The sequence below is a fragment of the Portunus trituberculatus genome, chromosome 45, assembly GCF_017591435.1.
Source record: "Portunus trituberculatus isolate SZX2019 chromosome 45, ASM1759143v1, whole genome shotgun sequence".
NCBI lineage: Eukaryota > Metazoa > Arthropoda > Malacostraca > Decapoda > Portunidae > Portunus > Portunus trituberculatus.
Genome location: NC_059299.1, coordinates 7,783,853 through 7,805,978, shown reverse-complemented (window position 1 = coordinate 7,805,978; position 22,126 = coordinate 7,783,853). Strand labels below are relative to the sequence as shown.

Sequence of the window (22,126 nt, the reverse complement as noted above, 5' to 3'; positions counted from 1 at the left end):
TTCGTTAATATCTTGATACGAGCTATGTAGTCTAGGTACAAGGTTAATGTATGATGTAATCAGAGTTAATGTTAATGATATAGTGACTCGATCGTCTCTGAAATGTCAAGAGTTAATGAAAATCGGAATGCTCGGGGGAATCTTATGTTGTATAATAGATTAATATTTACTTGTGATATTACGTAAGACTCCTCTTATCATATTAAAGCAATATGGTATTACAGATAGAAACAAATTTTCTACTATAGTCCTGAGGTTGAGATAGTCTAAGGCAGAAGTGATGGGGGGGGGGTGTCGAGGCCCAGGGAGGAACAGGCTGGCTCAGTCAAGGCTAGAGGCTCAGTCCTGCCACAATGGCGGTGGTGGACGCGTTAGCTACTGTTGCTCTCACAGTGGTTATCCCTCCCTTCCTGATTGTCCTTGTCACCGTCCTCGTCCTGGCTAGCTTGGGGAAGTCTCTAGGCCTCAGACAGAAATATGTGCAGTTCCTCCTGAAGGTGTTTGAGGTGAGTGGTGAGCACGGGCCAGAAATGACACCGCTTTTCTCAGCCTCCCTTCATCTGAGGCATCTCAGTGGCGGGTTGTGAGTGGGGTGCAGGACATTCCTGGCGCCTGCCTCACCTGTGCTGAGGACTCGGGCACCCTCAGGACGGGTAGGGGGGCAGCTTTCGTCTCATGTCACGGGCAGCAGTGGCCGCAGTTTCCAGTCCTGGCAGTGTGTTGTGTTGTGTTGTGGCGGTGTTGTGTGGTGGCAGGAAGGCAAGGACATCAAGGTTGTATCCAATTATGGGTTTGGAAACTTGCCCTGGAGGCCTGAACGTTCCGCAGCACAGGTGGGCAGGAAGGGCGTGGATGAGCGGCATCCCCAGAGTTAGGGTGGGGAAGGGGTGTTTTGGTAGGTTGTAACTGCAGGGAATGACCTTTGCTTGGACAAAGACATACCTAAAGCAATGATTGTGAGAGTAATATGTTCTGTTACCATTAATCGGAAAGGAATACTATCACATTAATAAGACAATATGTGAACCCCACCCAGCCTGCCATTGTGTCCCCCCTTTGCAGGACCTGTCATCTCCCCCATCCTGCTACCTGCACCCACAACTTGTCACAGCATAACTCACTTTTCTCTTTTTCTGGCATGATTATTGAATGCTGATTGAATAAGTATAGCTTTCTTTGTTTGATTTTTAATTGATTTTTATTTTTCAATCATCAAGAAACACAGGTGGTGAGATTTCACTTGGATGGCCATTTATTTAAAAATCTGTTCATTGTATATTAACTTTACTTATAAAACACTTACTGGAGATTATTTTTCATATCTTCAAAAGTTAGTTTGTGTTCGGATGCTGGTAAGAGCATGAGGATGCAAAGCTATTTTGTGTGGATGACATGTGAATGACACAGCTATCTTCCATAGAAGTGATGCATGCATCAATTTGAATGATTTTGACAGGAAATGTTAAAATTGTCTTACAGAGAACATGCTATTAGGTATCACAAAGCAGCCTTGTTAATTTATATTTCATTGTATATATACAGTATATTACTAAGAGTGTAGGATATCCTACCTGTCAATTTTGTTTTTTTTTGTCTTTTTTTATATTTTTGCTATATTGAGGCCAACTTTGGGAATGAAATGAGCATTATTCAATATGGAATAGAAAACAACACTCACTGGAAAATGATGATACAAAAATTATATTTTTATAAATAAGTTATGAACAAATTAGGTATGTATGTAGTTTAACTAAAGTACCAGAGTGTCTAGCTTGTATTTTCTTAATACAGTATATATATATATATATATATATATATATATATATATATATATATATATATATATATATATATATACAGGCAACCCCCGCTTAACAAAGGGGTTACATTCCTAAAAAACACTTCGTTAAGCGAACCGATTATAATAAGTTTAACCCCTGACTTGAACTTCCATTGAGAGTAAACAAAGCGAGAGTGCATCATAGTACAGTGAAAGGTTTAATGAAAGTAAAAATTATGAAGTTAAACATTTAGGCAGTTTAATCTAAGTCATTATAATGTACACAAATGTATGTACGTATGTAACTTTATTATGTTGATGATCTTAAATTTATGAAGGGAGGGAGAGTGAAACGGGTAAGACACTAACCGGCAACCTGTGGAATGTAAACAAAGGGCGCATCATTGTACCGCATACAAAACTAGTATACCACATTTCCACAATTGGCTTTCCATTTTATCCATTGTAGAGTCACGAGTTCAGGTTGTTCTTTTAACTTGCAAGGAAGATACAGTCTTACCAGCCTTCTTAATAGAGTCTGCTGACTTGAAAATAGTAGAGACAGTAGATGGAGTCAAGATGGTGGTGAGCAATGCTATAGTTTTGTCGCCTCTCGTGTCTGTGAATAATATTCAGCTTCACTTCGAAAGTAAGAGACTTCCTGGTCTTAGAAACGCTAGGCCACATTGCAGGGCGTTTTGGTGGCATGTAGAGCGAGAGAAGACGAGTTGCTACTGACACTCTTATTGTTTTGAACAGGGTGAGTGAGTGGTGTGCATGTTGTCCATGAGAGGCTTGATCTTGATCTTGATTCTACACAGGTGTCCCAGGATTTGTCCTGAGGCAGGCCTTAGTATCGGCAGCTCCTAGTGTATTCAAAAGTCTGTCGGCTTGGGTGATCCGTCGGGGCTTTCAAACTTGGAAAAAAATTACCTGGATAAAACTTTGTTAAAGCGAGTTTGGTGTTTGTTAAACGAGCAGATGGTAGTAAAATTAAACCTTCGTTGTAGCGAAATTTCGTAGTGTGAACTTTCGTTAAACGGGGGTTGCCTGTATATATATATATATATATATATATATATATATATATATATATATATATATATATATATATATATATATATATACACATACATATATACACACAGTCGAACATCTAAGTAGTCGAACTTTTCAGTACTCAAATGCAAAAGTTTGGTTTAATATTAAAAAAAAGTACCTGATTGTCAAACGCCTGCACAGTTGGTTGTAAACCAAGGTTCCCTGTCCTCTCCCTCCCCTCCCTCCACCAGTTATGCTGCCACAGACATCAGAATACTGTTGTGCATTCTATCTGTAGTTTTTCATTTATAATCTTACATTTTTACTAAAAGCTTATTTATCAGTGGTGAAAATCTCTGGTAATCAAATGGCTACATATTTGCTGGTATATAAAGCTCTGTCCTCTCTCTTCTTACAGCCGCCACTGTCCCATTCTGATACCATAATACCGGTAATCTGGTATACCAGATGTCGGTGCGCATCCCTAGTCTTGCTGCAGTCTTGAGAAAAACAACATTCTTCTGCATTGTTGGTAGTTTTTCATTTAGAAAATTACCATGGCACCAAAGAGGCTTATTAGTGATGAAAATAAGGAATCTAGTGAGAGTGCAAGTGTTAGTGAGCAACAGCTCTCCACTAATGGATTCACAGGAATCACATCAGAAGTAAAGTTACAAAGATGTTTTCTAGGATAGTGACTGGTCCTGCGATGACCTCCCTCCTCCTCCCCACCCTTCTCCCCTCCTCTTGTACTCTTCTATGTTATCCATCACCAGCTTTCACTTATGGCATGTACAAAAAAAAAAAAAAAAAAAATATATATATATATATATATATATATATATATATATATATATATATATATATATATATATATATATATATATATATATATATATATATATATATATATATATATATATATATATATATATATATATATATATATATATATATATATATATATATATATATATATATATATATATATATATATATATATATATATATATATATATATATATATATATATATATATATATATATATATATATATATATATATATATATATATATATATATATGCTACTTAGTAGCACAGGCAATTTTATTTATGGTGGTACCAATATTAGGGCCCATATCACCACCCAAGCGCATCTTTGGCATAACCACCTAGGACCTGGGTATCATTGTGACATATGTGGAAGTCTGCCTGATCCCACACTCATCCACCATGCCACCGCCTCATAAGTTGTCATATTGATGCAATTCAGATTGTTTTATACTTCATAAATTACGATAAAAACAGAAAACTAGTTGATTTGTTAGTTCTAGGAAAAAAAGCTGTGAATTGCAGATAAAATATTTGTAATTTTCCACACTGAAATTATTCTTTACCAAAAATATAGAGGAACAATATTTTGATGAAAAATGCAGGAGTGTATTTTATCAACTCAGCATGAGATCATGCAGTAATGTTTGTTTTTATGAGTAAATGTAAGTAAACGTTACAAAACTAGATCATCACTGGTTGACATGTCATTGGTTTTCTGGGCATGTAGTGTTGTGATCAGTCAGTAGTTAATTACTCTCTTAAATGTTAAATATAAAGGCAAATAATATTTTTCTGTGTGTGTGTGTGTGTGTGTGTGTGTGTGTGTGTGTGTGTGTGTGTGTGTGTGTGTGTTTACCTATATCTTATTCAGCTGTCATGTACAGGGAAAAAATGAACTGTTCCATCTTTGTATCCAGTAGTAGTGGAGTTAACATTTCATTGATTACAAATTTTTCAAAGATTCTGTATGGAGAGCTATATCCATGTGTGTGTGTGTGTGTGTGTGTATATTTACCTACCTAGTTGTATTTACCTAGTTGTAGTTTTACAGGGCCTGGGCCTAGGGAGGCAGTGGCATAGTGAATAAGGTGGTGAGCATGGGATCGGGCAGACGTCTACGTGTAGGTTCGAATCCCACCACGTACAGCCTTAAAACATTTTGCCATTTGTCGAGTGGTTTAAAGTTACCTACATATCACCTTGATACCCAGGTTCTAGGTGGTTACACTCAAGATGAGCTTGGGCGGTGATATGGGCCCTAATATGGGTACCACTATAAATAAAATTGCCTGCGCCACTAATGGGCGGAAGCTGAACAGGGCTTCCCATGCACTCTTCAAGTGTACCTACAGGTGCTATAGGCCTTACCGTATAAAAAAAAAATGCTCGTGTGGGCCCTTTCTCCATATCTACACTTATCCAATCTTACTTTAAAAGTATGCACACTCGTTGCAGACACTACTTCTTCATTTAAACTGTTCCACGTCTCAATACATCTTTGCGGGAAACTATATTTTTAACATCTCTCAGACATCTTCCTTTTCTCAGCTTTTTACTATGTGATCTTGTGCTTAGGATGTCATATTCTTCTCTCAGGATCAGTTTTTCATTATCTACTTGGTCCATTCCGTTGATCAATTTATAAACTTGTATCAGATCCCCTCTCTCCCTTCTTTGTTCCAGGGTTGGTAGATCCATAGCCTTTAGTCTCCTCATATGTCATCCCTTCAAATTCTGGAACTATTCTTGTAGCCATTTTTTGTAGTCTCTCCAGCTTCCTTATGTGTTTCTTTTTATGAGGGGTCCACACTACTCCTGCATATTCCAATCTGGGTCTTATTATAGTACTTATCAATTTCTTCATCATTTCTTTGTTCATGTAGTGAACTGCTACTCCAATATTCCTTAGCAAATTATATGTTTCTCTAAAAATTCTATCAATATGGCTTACTGGTTGATTGTTTTCTTCCATTGTCACTCCTAAGTCCTTTTCCTTTTTTACTTTCTCCAGTTCTACTCCATCTCCCATCTTATAGATTCCCACAGGTCGTCTTTCACTCTTTCCCATTTCCATGACATGGCTTTTGTTCACATTGAATTCCATTTCCCACTTTTTACTCCATTCCCAGATCTTATTTAGGTCTTCTTGCAGTATTTCACAATCCTTTTGCTTTATAACTCTGCACAGTTTTGTATTATCTGCAAACAGATTTATGTAGCTGTTCACTTCTTCTGGCATGTCGTTAATATAAATGAGGAAAAGTATTGGTGCCAATACTGACCCCTGTGGCACTCCGCTTTCTACTGCTCTCCACTTGGACTTCATATCTTTAACTACTGTCCTTATTTCTCTCCCCCTCAAATAATTTTCTATCCATCTCAATGTGCTTCCTTTTAAGCCACCCTTCTCCTCTAACTTCCATAGTAATCTTGCATGTGGCACTTTGTCAAACACCTTTTTTAAATCCAAATAAATACAGTCAACCCATCCCTCTCTCTCTTGTACTCTATCAACTATTCTAGAATAGAAACTCAATAAATTAGTTACACAAGACCATCTTTTTCTAAAACCAAATTGGCTATTTGATATTAATTTGTTGTCTTCAAGGAACTCGATCCATTGTTTCTTTATTATTCTTTCACACATCTTGCATATTACACTAGTTAGTGATACTGGTCTGTAATTTAAAGGTTCTTCCTTCCTTCTGCTCTTATATATGGGAACCACCTCAGCTCTTTTCCATTCTACTGGTACTGTTCCATTTTCTATTGAGCATTTTATGATGTTGTATATAGGACTTGCTAGTTCTTCCCTACATTCTTTCAGTATTCTGCCTGAGACTTCATCTGGTCCCATTGCCTTCTCTTCATCTAGTTCCTTCATTAACTCTTTTATTTCAAGCTTGGTTACTTTAATCTCTTTCATATAGACTGTTTCTCTATTACCCTGTGGCCTTTCAAATTTGGATTCCTTAGTAAAGACCTCCTGGAATTTATTTAATAGTTCTGCCATACTTTTTGGGTCTTCCACCGTCCTGTTCTCTTCCTTTAACCTTTCTATTTTTTCTTTTTGCCTAATTTTTCCATTTATGAATCTGTAGAACAATTTTGGTTGCTCCTTACATTTTTTGACAATGTCCTTTTCAAAGTTCTTTTCCTCTTCCTTCCTCACCTTAACATATTCATTTCTCGCTGCCTTGAAGTTTTCCTTATTTGCTGGATTTCTATTTCTCCTCCACCTTTTCCATGCTCCATCTCTTTTCTCCTTTGCCCTAGCACACCTTGCATTAAACCAATCTTTCTTTCCTTCTTTAGGTCTATATTTCGGGACATATTCCCTGACTCCTGTTTTGTATATTTCCAAAAATAAGTTATACTTCTCTTGCATCGTCTCTGAGTTTTCCATCTCCTCCCAGTTTACGTTTTTAAAATAGTTCTTGAGATTCTCAATATCAGCCTTTCTGTAATTTAATCGGTCTCCTTTGTATGAATCGTCTCTATCTTCCTTTCCCTCTTCTATATCCATTTCTAATATTACATGGTCACTCTTTCCCAATGGGCACTTATATCTTATATCATCATTCATTTGTATACCCCTTGTAAAAACTAGGTCCAATCTCGCCAGCTTGTCATTTCCTCTGAATCTTGTGCATTCCTTTACTCTCTGGTCCATCATATTGTCTATCATTAGGTTCAAGAATCTTTCTCCCCAGGCTTCTTCCCCCATACCACCACTTTCATAATATTCCCAGTCCACTTCTTTACAGTTGAAATCTCCTACTAATATCACATTTTTCCTTTCTTTAACGATTCTCGTTAGATTCCTTATTGTGTCATCTATCATGTCTTTATATTCTTGATTGGTCCATGAATTTGTTTTTGGTGGCACATATGTTACAATGATTGTTAACTCTTTTTTATTAATATGCATCTTAGCATAAAATACTTCTGCTTTTCCTTCCCCACATTCCACTTGGTTTATCACTATCTCCTTCCTTAACATTATCATGACTCCTCCTCCTCCTTTACCCACTCTGTCTTTTCTCCATACATTATACCTATTATCCAAGTCTATTTTGATTGCCTCATTTAGTTTTGTTTCAGTCAGGCATACAATATCCGGATTTTCTTTCTTTATGTAATCTCTTAATTCTAATTTACTTGATAAAACCCCGTCTATGTTCATATACATCATTTTTAGTCTCTATCATTTTTAGTTAAACTTGTTCCACTTTTTTCTCTTCCTTCTTGTGTGTGTGTGTGTGTGTGTGTGTGTGTGGTAGAGATGGTTGAGTAGGAAATATGTGAATTTTCCTCGGGTCTTTCTTCTCACCTTTCATCATGTATAATATCAAGGCTGTGAATGTGTTTTGTGCAGATTCAGCTTTGATGCTTTTTGTAGTAAGTAGCTTTTCATGTTGAGTTTGGCAGGGTATGGTGTGAAGTCTGCAAGGGTTTGTCTGCATATGTATGGCAATTGCCTTTTTTTTTTTTTTTTTTTACATTACAAGGGCACTGGCCAAGGGAAAACAGTGTTGGAAAAAAAAAATCCCGCTGGTTGCCAGGCCCTGTTAAGAGGAAAGTAGGAGAAAGAAAAACAAAAAATCTAAAAGGAGGGTCCAGTTAACGTAAGAGGTGTCTTGACACTCCTCTTTTGAAAGAGTTTAAGTCATAGGCAGGTGGAAATACAGACACAGGTAGAGAGTTCCAGAGTTTACCAGTGTAGGGAATGAAGGAGTGAAGATACTGGTTAACTCTTGCATTAGGAAGATGGACAGAATAGGGATGAGAAGAAGTAGAGAGTCTTGTGCAGCGAGGCCGCAGGAGGGGAAGGCATGCAGTTAGCAAGTTCAGAAGAGCAGACAGCATGAAAACAGCGGTAGAAGACAGATAAAGATGCAACATTGCGGCGGTGACTTAAAGAATCAAGACAGTCAGTTAGAGGAGAAGAGTTGATAAGACGAAAAGCTTTAGATTCCACCTTGTTTAGTAAAGCTGTGTGTGGATCCCCCAGACATGAGAGCCATACTCCATACACGGGCGGATAAGGCCCTTGTACAGAGCAAGCAGCTGGGAGGGAGAGAAAATGGACGAAGACGCCACAGGACACCTAACTTCTTGGAAGCTGATTTAGCAAGAGTAGAGATGTGAAATTTCCAGTTTAGATTTTTAGTGAAGGATAGACCGAGTGTGTTTAATGTAGAGGAGAGGGAAGTTGAGTGTTATTGAAGAAGAGAGGATAGTTGTCTGGAAGGTTATGTCGAGTAGATAGTTGTAGAAATTGAGTTTTGAGGCATTGAACAAAACCAGGTTTTCTCTGCCCCAATCAGAAACAAGTGAAAGATCAGAAGTTAGGCGTCCTATAGCATCTCGCCTTGAGTCATTTAATTGTTGTTGGGTTGGGCGTCTGTTGAACGCTGTTGAATAATGCAAGGTGGTATCATCAGCATAGGAGTGGATAGGGCATTGAGTCAGATTTAGGAGATCATTGATGAATAATAGAAAGAGAGTGGGTGATAGGACAGAACCCTGTGGAACACCACTGTTGATAGTTTTAGGGAAGAACAGTGACCGTCTACTACAGCAGCAATAGAACGATCGGAAAGGAAACTGGAGATGAAGGTACAGAGAGAAGGATAGAATCCGTAGGAGGGTAGTTTAGAAATTAAAGATTTGTGCCAGACTCTATCGAAGGCTTTCGATATGTCAAGGCCGACAGCAAAGGTTTCACCGAAGTCCCTAAAAGAGGATGACCAAGATTCAGTTAGGAAAGTAAGAAGATCACCAGTAGATCTGCCTTTACGGAAACCATACTGGCAATCAGAGAGAAGGTTGTGAGCTGATAGATGCCTCATTATCTTCCTATTAAGGATAGACTCAAAGGCTTTAGAAAGGCAGGAAATCAAAGCTATAGGGCGGTAGTTAGAAGGATTGGAGTGGTCACCTTTTTTAGGGACAGGTTGAATGTGAGCAAACTTCCAGCAAGAAGGATAAATAGAAGTAGAGACACAGATGAAAGAGTTTGACCAGGCAGTGAGCGAGTTCGGAAGCACAGTTTTTGAGAACAACAGGAGGGACTCCATCCGGACCGTAAGCCTTCCGAGAATCAAGGCCAGAGAGGGCCAGGAAAACGTCTTTATAAAGAATTTTAATTTTAGGGATGAAGTAGTCAGAGGGTGGAGGAGTAGGAGGAATATGCCCAGAATCATCCAAAGTTGAGTTGGTAGCAAAGGTTTGAGCGAAGAGTTCAGCTTTAGAAAAGAAGAGACAGCTGTAGAGCCATCTGGATGAAGTAAAGGAGGGAAAGACGAAGAAGTAAAGTTGTTAGAGATATTATTGGCTAGATGCCAGAAATCTCGAGAGGAGTTAGAATTGGAAAGACTTTGACATTTTCTATTGATGAAAGAGTTTTAGTAAGTTGGAGAATAGATTTGGCATGATTACGGGCAGAAATATATAGGGCATGAGTTTCAGCAGTTGGATGGCTACGGAACCGTTTGTGAGCCGCCTCTCTATCATTGACAGCACGAGAACAAGCAGAGTTAAACCAAGGCTTTTTAGCTTTAGGGTTAGAGAAAGTATGAGGAATGTATAGCTCCATGCCAGAGATAATCACCTCTGTTATGCGCTCGGCACAAAGAGAAGGATCTCTGACATGAAAACAATAATCATCCCAAGGGAAATCAGAATAGTACTGCCTTAGTTCCTCCCACTTAGCAGAGTTAAAATGCCAGAAGCACCTCCGCTTAGGCGGGTCCTGAGGCTGCACTGGAGTGATAGAACAGGTAGAAGCTGTAGTTTTGTTTTTATTCTTTCTTTTGATGTGGTTTTACAAGTAGATATGTATTTTTAATCATATACATGTTGTTTATTTACAGGATGGCAACAGGATACTTGTAAAAAAGGTATTTTCAAATTTTGTCTTGTTCATTGCCTTCCTCTTGTGGTGATGGATGACCTTTCGTATATGTGTTGTTGGAGCTAAAACTCAGGATGTGAACAGCCCATATCTTGCGCTAAGCACTGGTAGCTTTGCTTGGGATCTGGGAACCCTCATTCTGCCAGATTAACACAAAACTATTTGCTGTTTCAGAGGCTTGTAATAAACTTGATAGATAAGAAACTGTAAGCCTATAATTGCATGACCTTAGAAGTGAAAAATGTAACTTTGTGGGGTTAATGACCACAGAGGAGGATGTGAATGGATTCTTTACAGAATCTTCATTTGTGTAACTGTGTTGATGACTTGCATGAAGCAGGTTCTCCTTGAAAGTGTTTCATGGATATCAGATGAGGATGATGGGCAAGATGTGACCCAAACACCCTCCCTTCTAAGCCGCTTCACAGCCTCCTAGCTCTCGCTGTAAATGATTTGCATAATTCTCTAGTCATTAAGAGTGTGTGTAGTGTCTAGTACATACATATTAGTGCTTCAAAGATGGTAGATATATAATTACTACCTTGAATATGTTATTGAATATTGAATAATATTTTTTATTTTTTTTATTTTTTTATTAGTTTGGCCGCCAGAGATTATCAAAGAACTATGGGAAGGCCTCTGGAGATGAGCAGGAAGAAGAGGAGGAGGAGGACCAGGTGTCCAGGGAGGTGATATGTAGAGACAAGCTAGTACTACGCCCAACACTAGACAAGGTTTGTGATTTCTTACATCCTCGTCAATCACTTTTTTTTTTACAACTTTTTGTATAATTGCTATTTTTTTGTATAATGTATGAGGAGTTTTAGTTTTAAGCTTTATTAAATCCTATGTATTGAATTTCCTATTGAATTTTATTAGATTCTCTCTTTATATATACTATATATTCATTATATACTCTATCTTGCACTTTGATACTTTGATTATGCTCTATACATCTATTACTGGTAACTTGTTTCTCTTATGAATATCTGATGAGTTAGTCAGCAGCTAACATATTTCTAACTTGTTGGTTTCCATGTGTGCACAGCTTAATCCTGCAGTCCTTGATGTAGTTTTCTTACACCATTCCTTTTCTGCATAGTGACATGCACTTACTTGCATATCAACTACCAACTTTCTTCCTCCTGCTGCTTTCTTCACATTCATATTTGGTTTTGACCAGTCCATCTGTAGTATTGTACACCAATCTTCTTAACACTCGTACCTTTCTTAAGTAGTACTGAGAAAAATCTTTGGTTCAAAACTAAAGCGAATTAGATTAATTAGTCTCAGAATCAGAATACATGAATAGAAGAGGTATGATGATGAAGGTATGGTTTTCTGTAATAGTGGGATTCTTCTAGTAATGTTTAAAGTGATGTCTGCATGTTAAGCTGTCCTTGACAAGGACATTGATTATAATCTTGGAAGTGATGGTTTTGTAGAGTATTGTCATGCACACTCACTCTGATTATTAGAGTGCAGACCATTGATTATGATAAGGACATAGGTTGACTTATTTTCATAAATTTTTAAGTATACTGTACTTGTGTACATTGTGAGTAATTGCAGTAAATTTTGACATGACAAATTAATCATTAGAGAAAGGAATGCCATGTAATACTTTGAACCTATTTTTATACATATTCTACCCAATCCATGTAATATATAAAATGATTGTCAAGAATATAATACAGTGTTTACACCTTTAAAGGAAGTTCTCTTCAAGTTATGTGATGAAGCAATGTTGAAAGGTAGGAATGGCACCATATACAGTGAAGTCTTCATTTAAGTAAGAAATGTTCATCATTATTAATGTATGTTATTGTCAGTCAGTTTATGTATAAAGTTATATCTATCATTTTTCCCCATAGTACAGTTTTATGGGGATGGTTCCCAGGCTTAGAGAATGAGTTTGGAGGTCACAGGAGTTAAGATTTGATGAACACTTCCTACTTTCATACTGAGATAGTCTTATCATAGCTTGATAAGATAATGGTGTTTAGATGTGAGTGTAATATGTAAGATGTTAGGGAATAGATGGGTATTATGTTCACTAAGAGGTCAGGGCTCTTGCTGAAGCTTGATTTAATGCTCAAATCTTCTGAGTAGATAATTATTTCTAAGTTGTTGACTCATAACCTTGTGATCAGAACAATATGAGTAGCATTAGTTGTGCAAGGGGAAGATTCTAAAGTGTTGTGCACATCATAATGTTATGATCATAGTAGCTTTCCTCTTCAAATATTTTTCATATAAAATAATGAACTTGCAAAACAAGCTGTAAATTTTGTTAACTCCACAAATATGGCATTCTTTCATGTCTGTTTCAGTATGAAATGAAATGAAAAATACATATACATTATCAATGTTCATTCTGGTGCACTAAGTTGCAGTGCATAAGTTTACTGTATTTGATGCTTAGATATTAAAATCTGTCCTTGGTTTCAAATCCAATGATCTGTTTTTATCTGTTCACCAGCATTTACTTTGCCCTGGTGATGGCTGTTGTCAGTTGACGATAGTAAATGCATGACAGTTGTGAGTGGCCTGAAGTAGCTGATGCCACAGTAATATGAAGGGACAATTATCCTTATCAAAAGCCTTTTCAGCATTAAGTGTTGAGACCCCTAATTTTAGAAGTAAATGACACTTGATGGATTGGAGAACCCTGTGAAAGGTGTGACCCATTTGTGCAGACTTCCCTCTCCCACCCCTCATATTCTACACTGACAAGAATTATCATAACTTCAGTACATGAATTTTATTACATTATCGTGTCATAAGGAGCCGTGGGTTTTCTTAAAATCTTGTATCCTCTTTTAGATGTACTACTGTGATTTGTATACTTCCAATTTAACTTTTCAATATTATGGAAATATCATTATGGTAATCTATCAAATACTGAAATAAATAGATTATTAAGATGTGAGTGGTCTTGAAGCTTCTTGTAGTGTAGTCAATATTATTATGACATTCTTCTTTAATCTGTTGTGCATATTGGTCCTTATTGTATCATGTCTAAGATGTACACTTTCCTCAGGACAATAATGAGGGGCTGGACACCCATGAGTTTGAGCTGGGGGATTGTCTTGACTATATACGCACTGGCATGGAGGCAATAGTAGACGATGAGGTGACCAAGAGGTTTTCAGCAGAGGAACTGACGGTACGTCCTTTGCACCTTTAGGGCTTGTGTAAAGTATTTTTAAGTATGTGATCCTGTGCATCTTTAGGGCTTGTAAAATAAAGTACTTTAAGTATGTATACTGAATTATTATAGTGACAGTCCTTTCCTGTATTACTGTAAGAAAATTCACAAGGTAATTAGATATATTGTATGGCAACGTGACAAGTTAATCCATTGCCATATATTTGCAGCAGCTTATACAATTATGATGTTATTGTTTGTTGTCATTAACTGGTTCATAAGTTGTATTAATCATTTGTACATTGGTTGCCTTGCAGTCGTGGAACTTCCTCACTCGGACCAACTGCCAGTATGAGTTCATCAGTGTGCGACTCACCATATTCTGGGTTGTGGGCTTCATTCTGCGCTACTTCCTTCTTCTGCCGCTCCGCATTATCATCCTTCTAATTGGGGTCAGTTACTAACTTGTCTTGAATTGATTCTATTCCTTGCCTTTTTATGCTGTAGTGATCCTCTTAATCTTTAAACATAGTATTAGATTGATAATCTCAGTGAAGGAATTACTTATACCTTGGTTGCCCAAGAAATATCTTCACGTGAGTAATTGATTATGCCCTATGTGTACAGTGTGTCTCTTTAAGTTTGAAAGATCAAGTCGTTCTAGTTCAGAAATATCCTATTAGTAAATGCATATATTGCCATAGTTCAAAAGCTACAGGATGTGTGAATATATCTTTATTTACAGAAAATTAATGTTTTTCCAAATAACATGCTCATGATAGCAATGTCACTATTGACACCCTCCTTCCTTGCCTTCTGTCAATACCAAGTGATCCTGTGCATCTTTAGGGCTTTAGGTCTAAAGTCCTTCACTTCGTACCTATGGCATCAAAACTTTTAACTATAGAATATTTTAAACACTAAACTATAGTATGTTTAAACTTTCATTTCTGTGAGTGTGAGTTTTGTCACGGGACACCAAGAACTAAGAATATGAAACAGTGGTAGGAAGTCATGAGATTGATTGATGATATATGAGAAGGCAGCCATTTCCCCAGATTGGGATTACCATACAACTAACTACTCACTCATTGGTACATCTTGTCCTACAAATTTGCTGAGTAGTGAAGTGACAGTAAGTTAGATGATGTGGCAATAGACTGATGGCCTTATTATTAGGTAGTAACTCCAGGCTTTTACCAGAATTTTTCCCTGAATGAAAGATTGCTAATTCCATTTATGTCAGGCTTATGTATGTATTATGTACCATCATACAGATAGACTAATTTATGGATAGTCAATAACTGATTCTCAAATTTTGTAGACGATGCACATGGTGACTTCAACCCTACTAATTGGATTGTTTCCGGATGGGGCTGTGAAACGGAAGCTGTGCCGATTCATCTTTATAACTTCCTTTAGAATCATAAGTCGTGCTTTTAGCGGTGTGATCACGTATCACAACAAGCACAACATGCCACGTTCAGATGGGATATGTGTTGCCAATCACACAACACCTGTTGACTGTGTGGTGCTGGCGTGTGACAACGGTTATTCCTATGTTAGTTGGTCAACTTCAATTTTTTTTTTATGTCTTTTTAAGGCACTGTTTGCTGGGGAGCTTGCCTGTTGAAGAAGTAGCCGCGGTTTTTTATTTTTGTTTATTTGTTGTGTCTACATTCTTAATAGTACATGTTTTGTGAAATTTGTGAATTCTCCAGACTTGATGGAGAGATGCTGATTTTGTATATGTATGTTGGTTTATATGTTTTTCCAGCCCTGTCTGTTGTTCTTTAGCTAAATCACTACTAAACTTTGGATAACTTTTGCTATCTTAAACTCTCCTAGTTTTGCAAATTAATTGAATTTTCAATAACTGGTTATTATAGTGCATATCATCAATACTCCATAACTGCTTGCTGATTATGCAACTTTGCTCTAATTGTGTTTCAAAAGCAAATATCACTGAAGTATCATCCTAGTTGAAACCTTGGGTGTGTTATGTGATGCTGACAAAATGCTTAAACTTGTGTGTGCTCAATAGTGGGGCTATAGTTTTGTTGAGGAATTGTGGTAAGTTTTTGTGAATCATCTTTGTGGTATTATTGCAGCTTTGCACTAACCTTGTGTGTTGTCTTTAGAGTTTGGGGTCTGTTGTCTTGCAGATGGTTGTCATGGTAGTGTGTACATACATCGTGGGTTGTCTTCCTGAAAGCAAAATGAAGCATCGACTCAACAGCAGTGTATCTGTCTTCTGCTTTGACTTTCTAAGTGGAGCATTGTCACTGGTGTGTACTTACCACAACCAGGAGAATGTGCCTCGACGGGGTATATGTGTCGCCAACCACACCACTCCCATTGATGTTCTGGTGCTGGCATGTGACAATACTTACGACATGGTATGTTCCCTCCTTAATCCTTTCCTTGGTTCATCTTTATGGCTGCCTCACCTGCTCAGAAAAGGAATGTATCTGTATGCATGGTAATAGTCTCCAAAACTTTGAAATTAAAGCAGTTTATGCCAGCCATTACATATTGTCATTGTCTTTCTATGTTGTTGAAACCAAGAAAAGTCCATGATGGCAATGTTATAGTAAAAGCATACAGCATCTGTACCTAACATATTGTGGACTTTGCTTTTAGTAGTCAAGCTGAGGTATCAAATAGGGTGATGATTTGAGTGACTCCTTATGTGAGTTATTGCAGATTAGGTGGCCATTAACCCATAACTGGTATGTGAGTTATTGCAGATTAGGTGGCCATTAACCCATAACTGGTTGCTTGAAATATATTGAAGTTAGTCCTTCTCATTAGCAAGAATCTTTATTTCACTTAATATTGTTGACTCAGTGACTCAGATATTTAAGAAATTTTTTTTTTTCAAGTCAGTGATCTTGAATGAAGCATGCAGCAGATTTCATCCTGTGCTGTAGTAACATGTCATACCCTAAGTATTCCAGGCAACTGTGCACTTCAGTTTTCCATTTTATGTGAATGAAGTGTATGATCATTAACATAGTGTATGTGTAGTGATGCGTAGCTACTTATCATTAGAGTGGGAATTCTCTACACAGCAGCAATGTCACTTCAACCCCAACTAGATCTATGGTCAAGGTTGCTGGGAGATCACTTGATGACCTCAGATCACCATTCCCTGGGTTGAAGTGAAAATTAGAGAATTGTAGCTCCTGTTCCACTTAAAGTAGCTTCTTATTTACATCTGACTAGAGTGCAGTATTAACACTCAGTAACTGTACTTCAGCACCAGACATGTTTATGTTTACAATTTTTTTTATTTCGCATTTTTTTTCTTTCACTATCATTATTCATTACTGATGCATGTTTTTTAAAAAGTATTGTAGTGCTTTGTGGTCAAAATGTGGAGCAACTGTCAGTGCTGTCTTACATTCTGGACTTAACAGCATTTAGTAATGAAAAGTATTGAATCTTTACATCTAGGGATATCACTCAAATTATGTGAACTGCATGTTCATGGATATAACTAGGGAATGTCAGGTAGACTGACTTATGTAGGCAGAAACCAGTTGTGGGTAAAGCATTTGTTGTCACTGATGATATTGTGGCATGAATGGTTTTCAAATTATGCTTACTGCAGTCACATAATTCCTCAACTGCCTTACAGATGTGGTTTGTCATAGCACTACGGGTTTACATCTCTGCTTGCTTTGCTTCGCTGAAATCTTATCTTGTGTCCAGTGCTGTTCTGATGACTAAAACTTGCTTAATATTTGTTAGTACTCAGTGAACTTGTATGCCAAACATCTTAACTTTGTTGGGACAAAATTACTAAAAGGAAGCAAAAAAATCCAGTCTCAACTTAAATTTTTGTCTTCAAGAATTTTCTTGTATTGCTATAGCCAAAATATTCTGTAACTTCAGTAGTGTCTTACTACTAATATTGGCAGGTTTTTTGTGTTTTGTGTTTGTATGTGTTGCTTGGCTACACCAATATGGATGCTGTAGAATAGGTCAAGTACTCTGTGAGTTTTTGAATATTGAATTTTTGAAACAAGATTTTGATTATTATAAAGTTCATTATCATTTAGAAAGGAATAGATAGTTTCAGTATTTAGTACAGAGCTTTGGACATGGTTTTGTATTTTAGGTTGGTCAGCGACATGGAGGATTTTTAGGCATATTCCAGCGAGCTCTGTCTCGGGCCTCGGCACACATTTGGTTTGAGAGGTCAGAGTCCAAGGACCGCTTTGCTGTGGCACGAAGACTGAGGGAACATGTGGAGGATCCTGAAAAACTGCCTATCCTGATCTTCCCTGAGGGCACTTGCATCAATAACACATCTGTCATGCAGTTCAAGAAAGGGACATTTGAAGTTGGAGGAATTATCTATCCTGTTGCCATCAAGGTTAATTTCATTGGATTTTGTGTTAGAATTAAGACATATGCCCTATAGGAATCTATCTTATAATTAAGAAAGTTTATTTATTAACTTATGTAAATTCCTTTCTATGTTGAACATATTACTTTGTTTTATTGTGCTTTAATGAAAAAATCTTTTTGTTATGAATTGTTCCATGATAGCTTCTTAAGCTATGGCAACTCTTATATTATGTACTGTTTTAGCTTTTTGTTTCTCTCCTAGTATGACCCAAGGTTTGGAGATGCCTTCTGGAATTCCTCAAAAGAGTCCATGTTGAGCTATATCTACATGATGATGACATCGTGGGCCATTGTCTGTGATGTATGGTACTTGCCGCCCATGACAAGGAGAGAAGGAGAATCCTCCATTGACTTTGCTAACCGCGTGAAGGCAGAAATTGCTCGACAAGGAGGGCTTGTGGACCTAGTATGGTGAGTATGACTTGTCACAACTTATTTGAATTGACCTCAACTCTGCCAACTACATCAACCTAGCCAGATTCATTGATTCATTCTCTTTCTCTTTGTTCAGATGCACTGCCATTTTTCCAGTTTTGTTCTGCCAGAATGGTGAACAGATGTGTCATTTGCTGACCATTGGTAGAATGGCTTAACTTCCTATGTGCCTGGTTGTGTTTTTGTCAAAAATTACATTGATTTAGTACAAGAATGTCTGAACACTTACTGTATGGTACAAATAATGGGTATTTAAAGTGAGTTGACCTTAGCTTGAGAGCCATTCATAATGAGAGCGTTTACAGGGACGGTGGGTTGAAACGATCAGCGCCGAAGATAGAATGGAAACAGCAGTACCAGCAAGAGTTCTCACGGCGCCTTAAAGTTCAAAATGTGAATGCAGAGAAGAAAGAGGAAAAGATTGAATGACTAGAGGAGAACCAAGGGAAACCAAAAGTCCTGTGAAAAGCTGAGTGGTGGAGGGCATGCAAGTCATGCAGTATGTCATGAAGTGTAGCATTGTTATGGTAAAGCTATTCTTGGATACGATATTTTTATGAATGTGATGCGCAGCATCCTAGATGAAATTGTATAATACTTGTTTGTGATGGGGATTGAACAAAGGATTTACTAGATTCACTGTTGGAAGGTGAAGTAAAAATGTTTCCTTGCAAAATTGGATTTGCATGGGAAAAGTAATTGTTTAAGATAAAAATATCTTTATTTTACTGATCAAATAAATGGAACTAACTATATTTTACACATAAGAATTACATTAACATTGTTACATTTATTTGGATCAGTCTTTGCTTGGGGTTATATTGGATAATTAGTTCATAAGGGAAAATTATTATTCTGTCCATGGTTAATGGTATTGTCCTACAAAATCTGCAGAATGATGACATTTCCAAGAAGCAAATGATATGGACTGCTGGCAGACCTGTATAGGTATGGTAAACTACATAACTGTGTTAATCATATTTTTTCTAACCATCATATTAGATAATTAAAATTGTATTATGGCTCATCTTGGCCACATAAGGCTCACTCCCACCTGTCATATATCATATCATCATCTCACATATGTTAATGTCTGACTTGCGGTCCTATTTATTACATTTTTCCCATTGATCAGTGATGCACAACTAGAAACTTCAGTTTCCATTTTAACTAGGCAAAGATTTCCTTATCTTAGTGACATGCTATCTAAATATATTTAATTTCTGTTGTAATGGCCCAAACCTGAAAGCCTTACTGTCCTACTTGAACATGGGATACTGCTATTGCACAATTGGTTACTTGGCATGTTTGTGCTCTATATCAAAACAGATTTTTCTTTTACTTCTTTATTCACTTCATAAGACAAGAAAGGACACTTGTTTTATTCTTTTACCATATGGCTTACATTGGCTAGTGCTGAAAACTTCATACATTTTTCTTTTTAGGAGTATATATGATGCGTGGAATTTCTGTGCTTGGTTTGCCATCATTTTGCCTATCCTGAAGGAATTTGTTTGATTTGTATATATAGGTACTGTCTTCAAAGACCTAGGTAGTGTAATAAAATGTCATCATTCAAAATATATACTGTATGAAATGATAAAAAGATATGGTCAGTTATAGAATTGCAACAGTCACTTCCTCTTTAAGAGATCCTCTCTGACAAGTTATGTATCAGATTCATTGCATTTTGCTTTTTCTCAATCCACCTATTACCTAAAGCCAATAGTTCAGTCATCCAAGAATAAAAGCCAGAACCAAAGAATTTACCCAAGGGCAAACTCTTTAGTGATAAGGGATAGAGGAATATTTTAGTATATAATTACTGTCACTATTCTGCAGGTCTTATAGGACCTAGTAATGACGAAATGTACTGCATAGGTTGTTCTAAAGGATTAAATGCACATGAGGAGAGCACATATAGTGTTATGTACAGGTTATGTGTGCAACATATCGTGACATACTATATCATGGTACCATGTTTTACAGTGACTTTGGTGTCTTCTTGGATTATTCCTATGTACAGTTTCTGATGCATTCCCAACACTACATACTGAGATTTAATTTATTGTATGAGATGTAGAATGACTAGCTATAGGATTGTGTGTTCCTCATTCTGTCCATTATGAAAATGAGTTGAAACAAGATGATGTAATAGTACTTACTTTACTTGATCAGGTGGGAGAAACAGTGCCATTAGATGAAATATCAGTATCTTGGGGGACATCTGCCAGTCTCTGCCTTAAACTTTCAGTAACTGAAATTTACTCCTGTTCACAACTTCACCATAGTGCATAATCATAAAGAGAGCACATTTAGGAAAGACAGATTCACAAAATACATGAAATATTTTGATACAAAACAGTGTCACATTGTCACAGGATCCCTTAGATGTAGGATTATGTAGGATGCAGTTCATTAGAGGTTGAAAAGACTCAAGTTAGGTAAGTATTTATGCCCAACGATGTATTTTGATACAAAAACGCTTGTTATACCAAGGCACTAAAGTGTAAGTTGTAGCATAGGGAGTTGAGAATGTTTTCATGGATGTTTTTTAAATGACATAACTGTGATGTGTAAAGACTAGCATTTTCATATTTATGACGTACGTATACATAAAGATGCATTTCAAATATTGCTTCAAGCAAGACTTAGTATGTTGAATTCTCAGGACTACATTTATATTTTTTTGTATTTATATATGATTATTCTTTTTATAGAACACAAATGAGAAAAACATGCAATTACATCATATTTTTTTCTATTAGTAGTGTTCACAAAATTAATGTATCTCCATTCCTTCCAGGGACTCCCTGGAGGGATGGTGTCAAACATAGTGATGAGTCAAAATGGGTGTCATAGTGTAATGGTCTAAGTTTGGCATTAATGCAGTTCACTATTAATGTCATTTCTCCAAATAAGGGTGATACTGAAAAATAAGGAATGTTGAACATATGACAGGTTTAGTAATGTATTGTGTTCACTAGTCATTAACTCCTTCACTATAATGACAGAAGCCTTATCCTCAGTGTTATTATTACTTCCTTTATAAGGCTAAAGAGGCAGTTTGTCTTGCTTTGCATCAGACACAATGGCTTGACATGAAGGTCTCTCCAGCTTTCAGCCACACTGCTCCTCTTCTTTTGTTGGGGAGTGAAATAATTAAGGGATATGTTGAGGTCACCGTACTGTGTTGGCTGGCCGGCTGGCTGGCTGGCTGCTGTCCACCCCACTAATTGAAGCATTTTTCTGCTCATCATGGATCTTCCTGATGGCAGCAGCCAGGATTCAAGTACTAAAAATATTCTGCTTGGAAGCCAAACCTTTGCATACATCACTGCCCTCTTTATCAATCCTTTGTAGTGAAGGGGTTAAATTGTTATGTGAGAGTGGTCAACCTACTCAGAGTGTGTATGACTTAGGGGCTGTGTACAGTTTTAAATACTTGTAGAATAGTTTGAAAACTTTTGGTTCTTGGCCCCAAATGTGGATGGGTAATTATAATTATTGTGAAATAAAGTTTTGTATGTAAAGAATTATAGTTGG

General features: G+C 37.0%; 1 protein-coding gene across 3 annotated transcripts; it reads left to right on the top strand.

The window, feature by feature from the left end:
* Window positions 1–315: 315 nt before the first annotated feature.
* On the top strand, window positions 316–22,116 carry LOC123519429 (glycerol-3-phosphate acyltransferase 3-like). Of its 3 annotated transcripts, none has more exons than XM_045280721.1 (9): window positions 316–506; window positions 10,535–10,561; window positions 11,175–11,309; window positions 13,619–13,744; window positions 14,044–14,178; window positions 15,051–15,287; window positions 17,853–18,110; window positions 18,348–18,556; window positions 18,886–22,116. In XM_045280721.1, exons 1-9 carry the CDS (start codon window positions 354–356, stop codon window positions 19,007–19,009), a joined length of 1,404 nt encoding a protein of 467 aa, XP_045136656.1. In that variant the 5' UTR covers window positions 316–353; the 3' UTR covers window positions 19,010–22,116. The 3 variants fall into 3 exon arrangements, with proteins under 3 accessions (XP_045136656.1, XP_045136658.1, XP_045136657.1); XM_045280722.1 differs by lacking the exon at window positions 15,051–15,287 and adding an exon at window positions 15,892–16,125 and having other exon boundaries at window positions 317–506; XM_045280723.1 differs by lacking the exon at window positions 10,535–10,561.
* The last annotated feature ends 10 nt before the right edge of the window (window positions 22,117–22,126 follow it).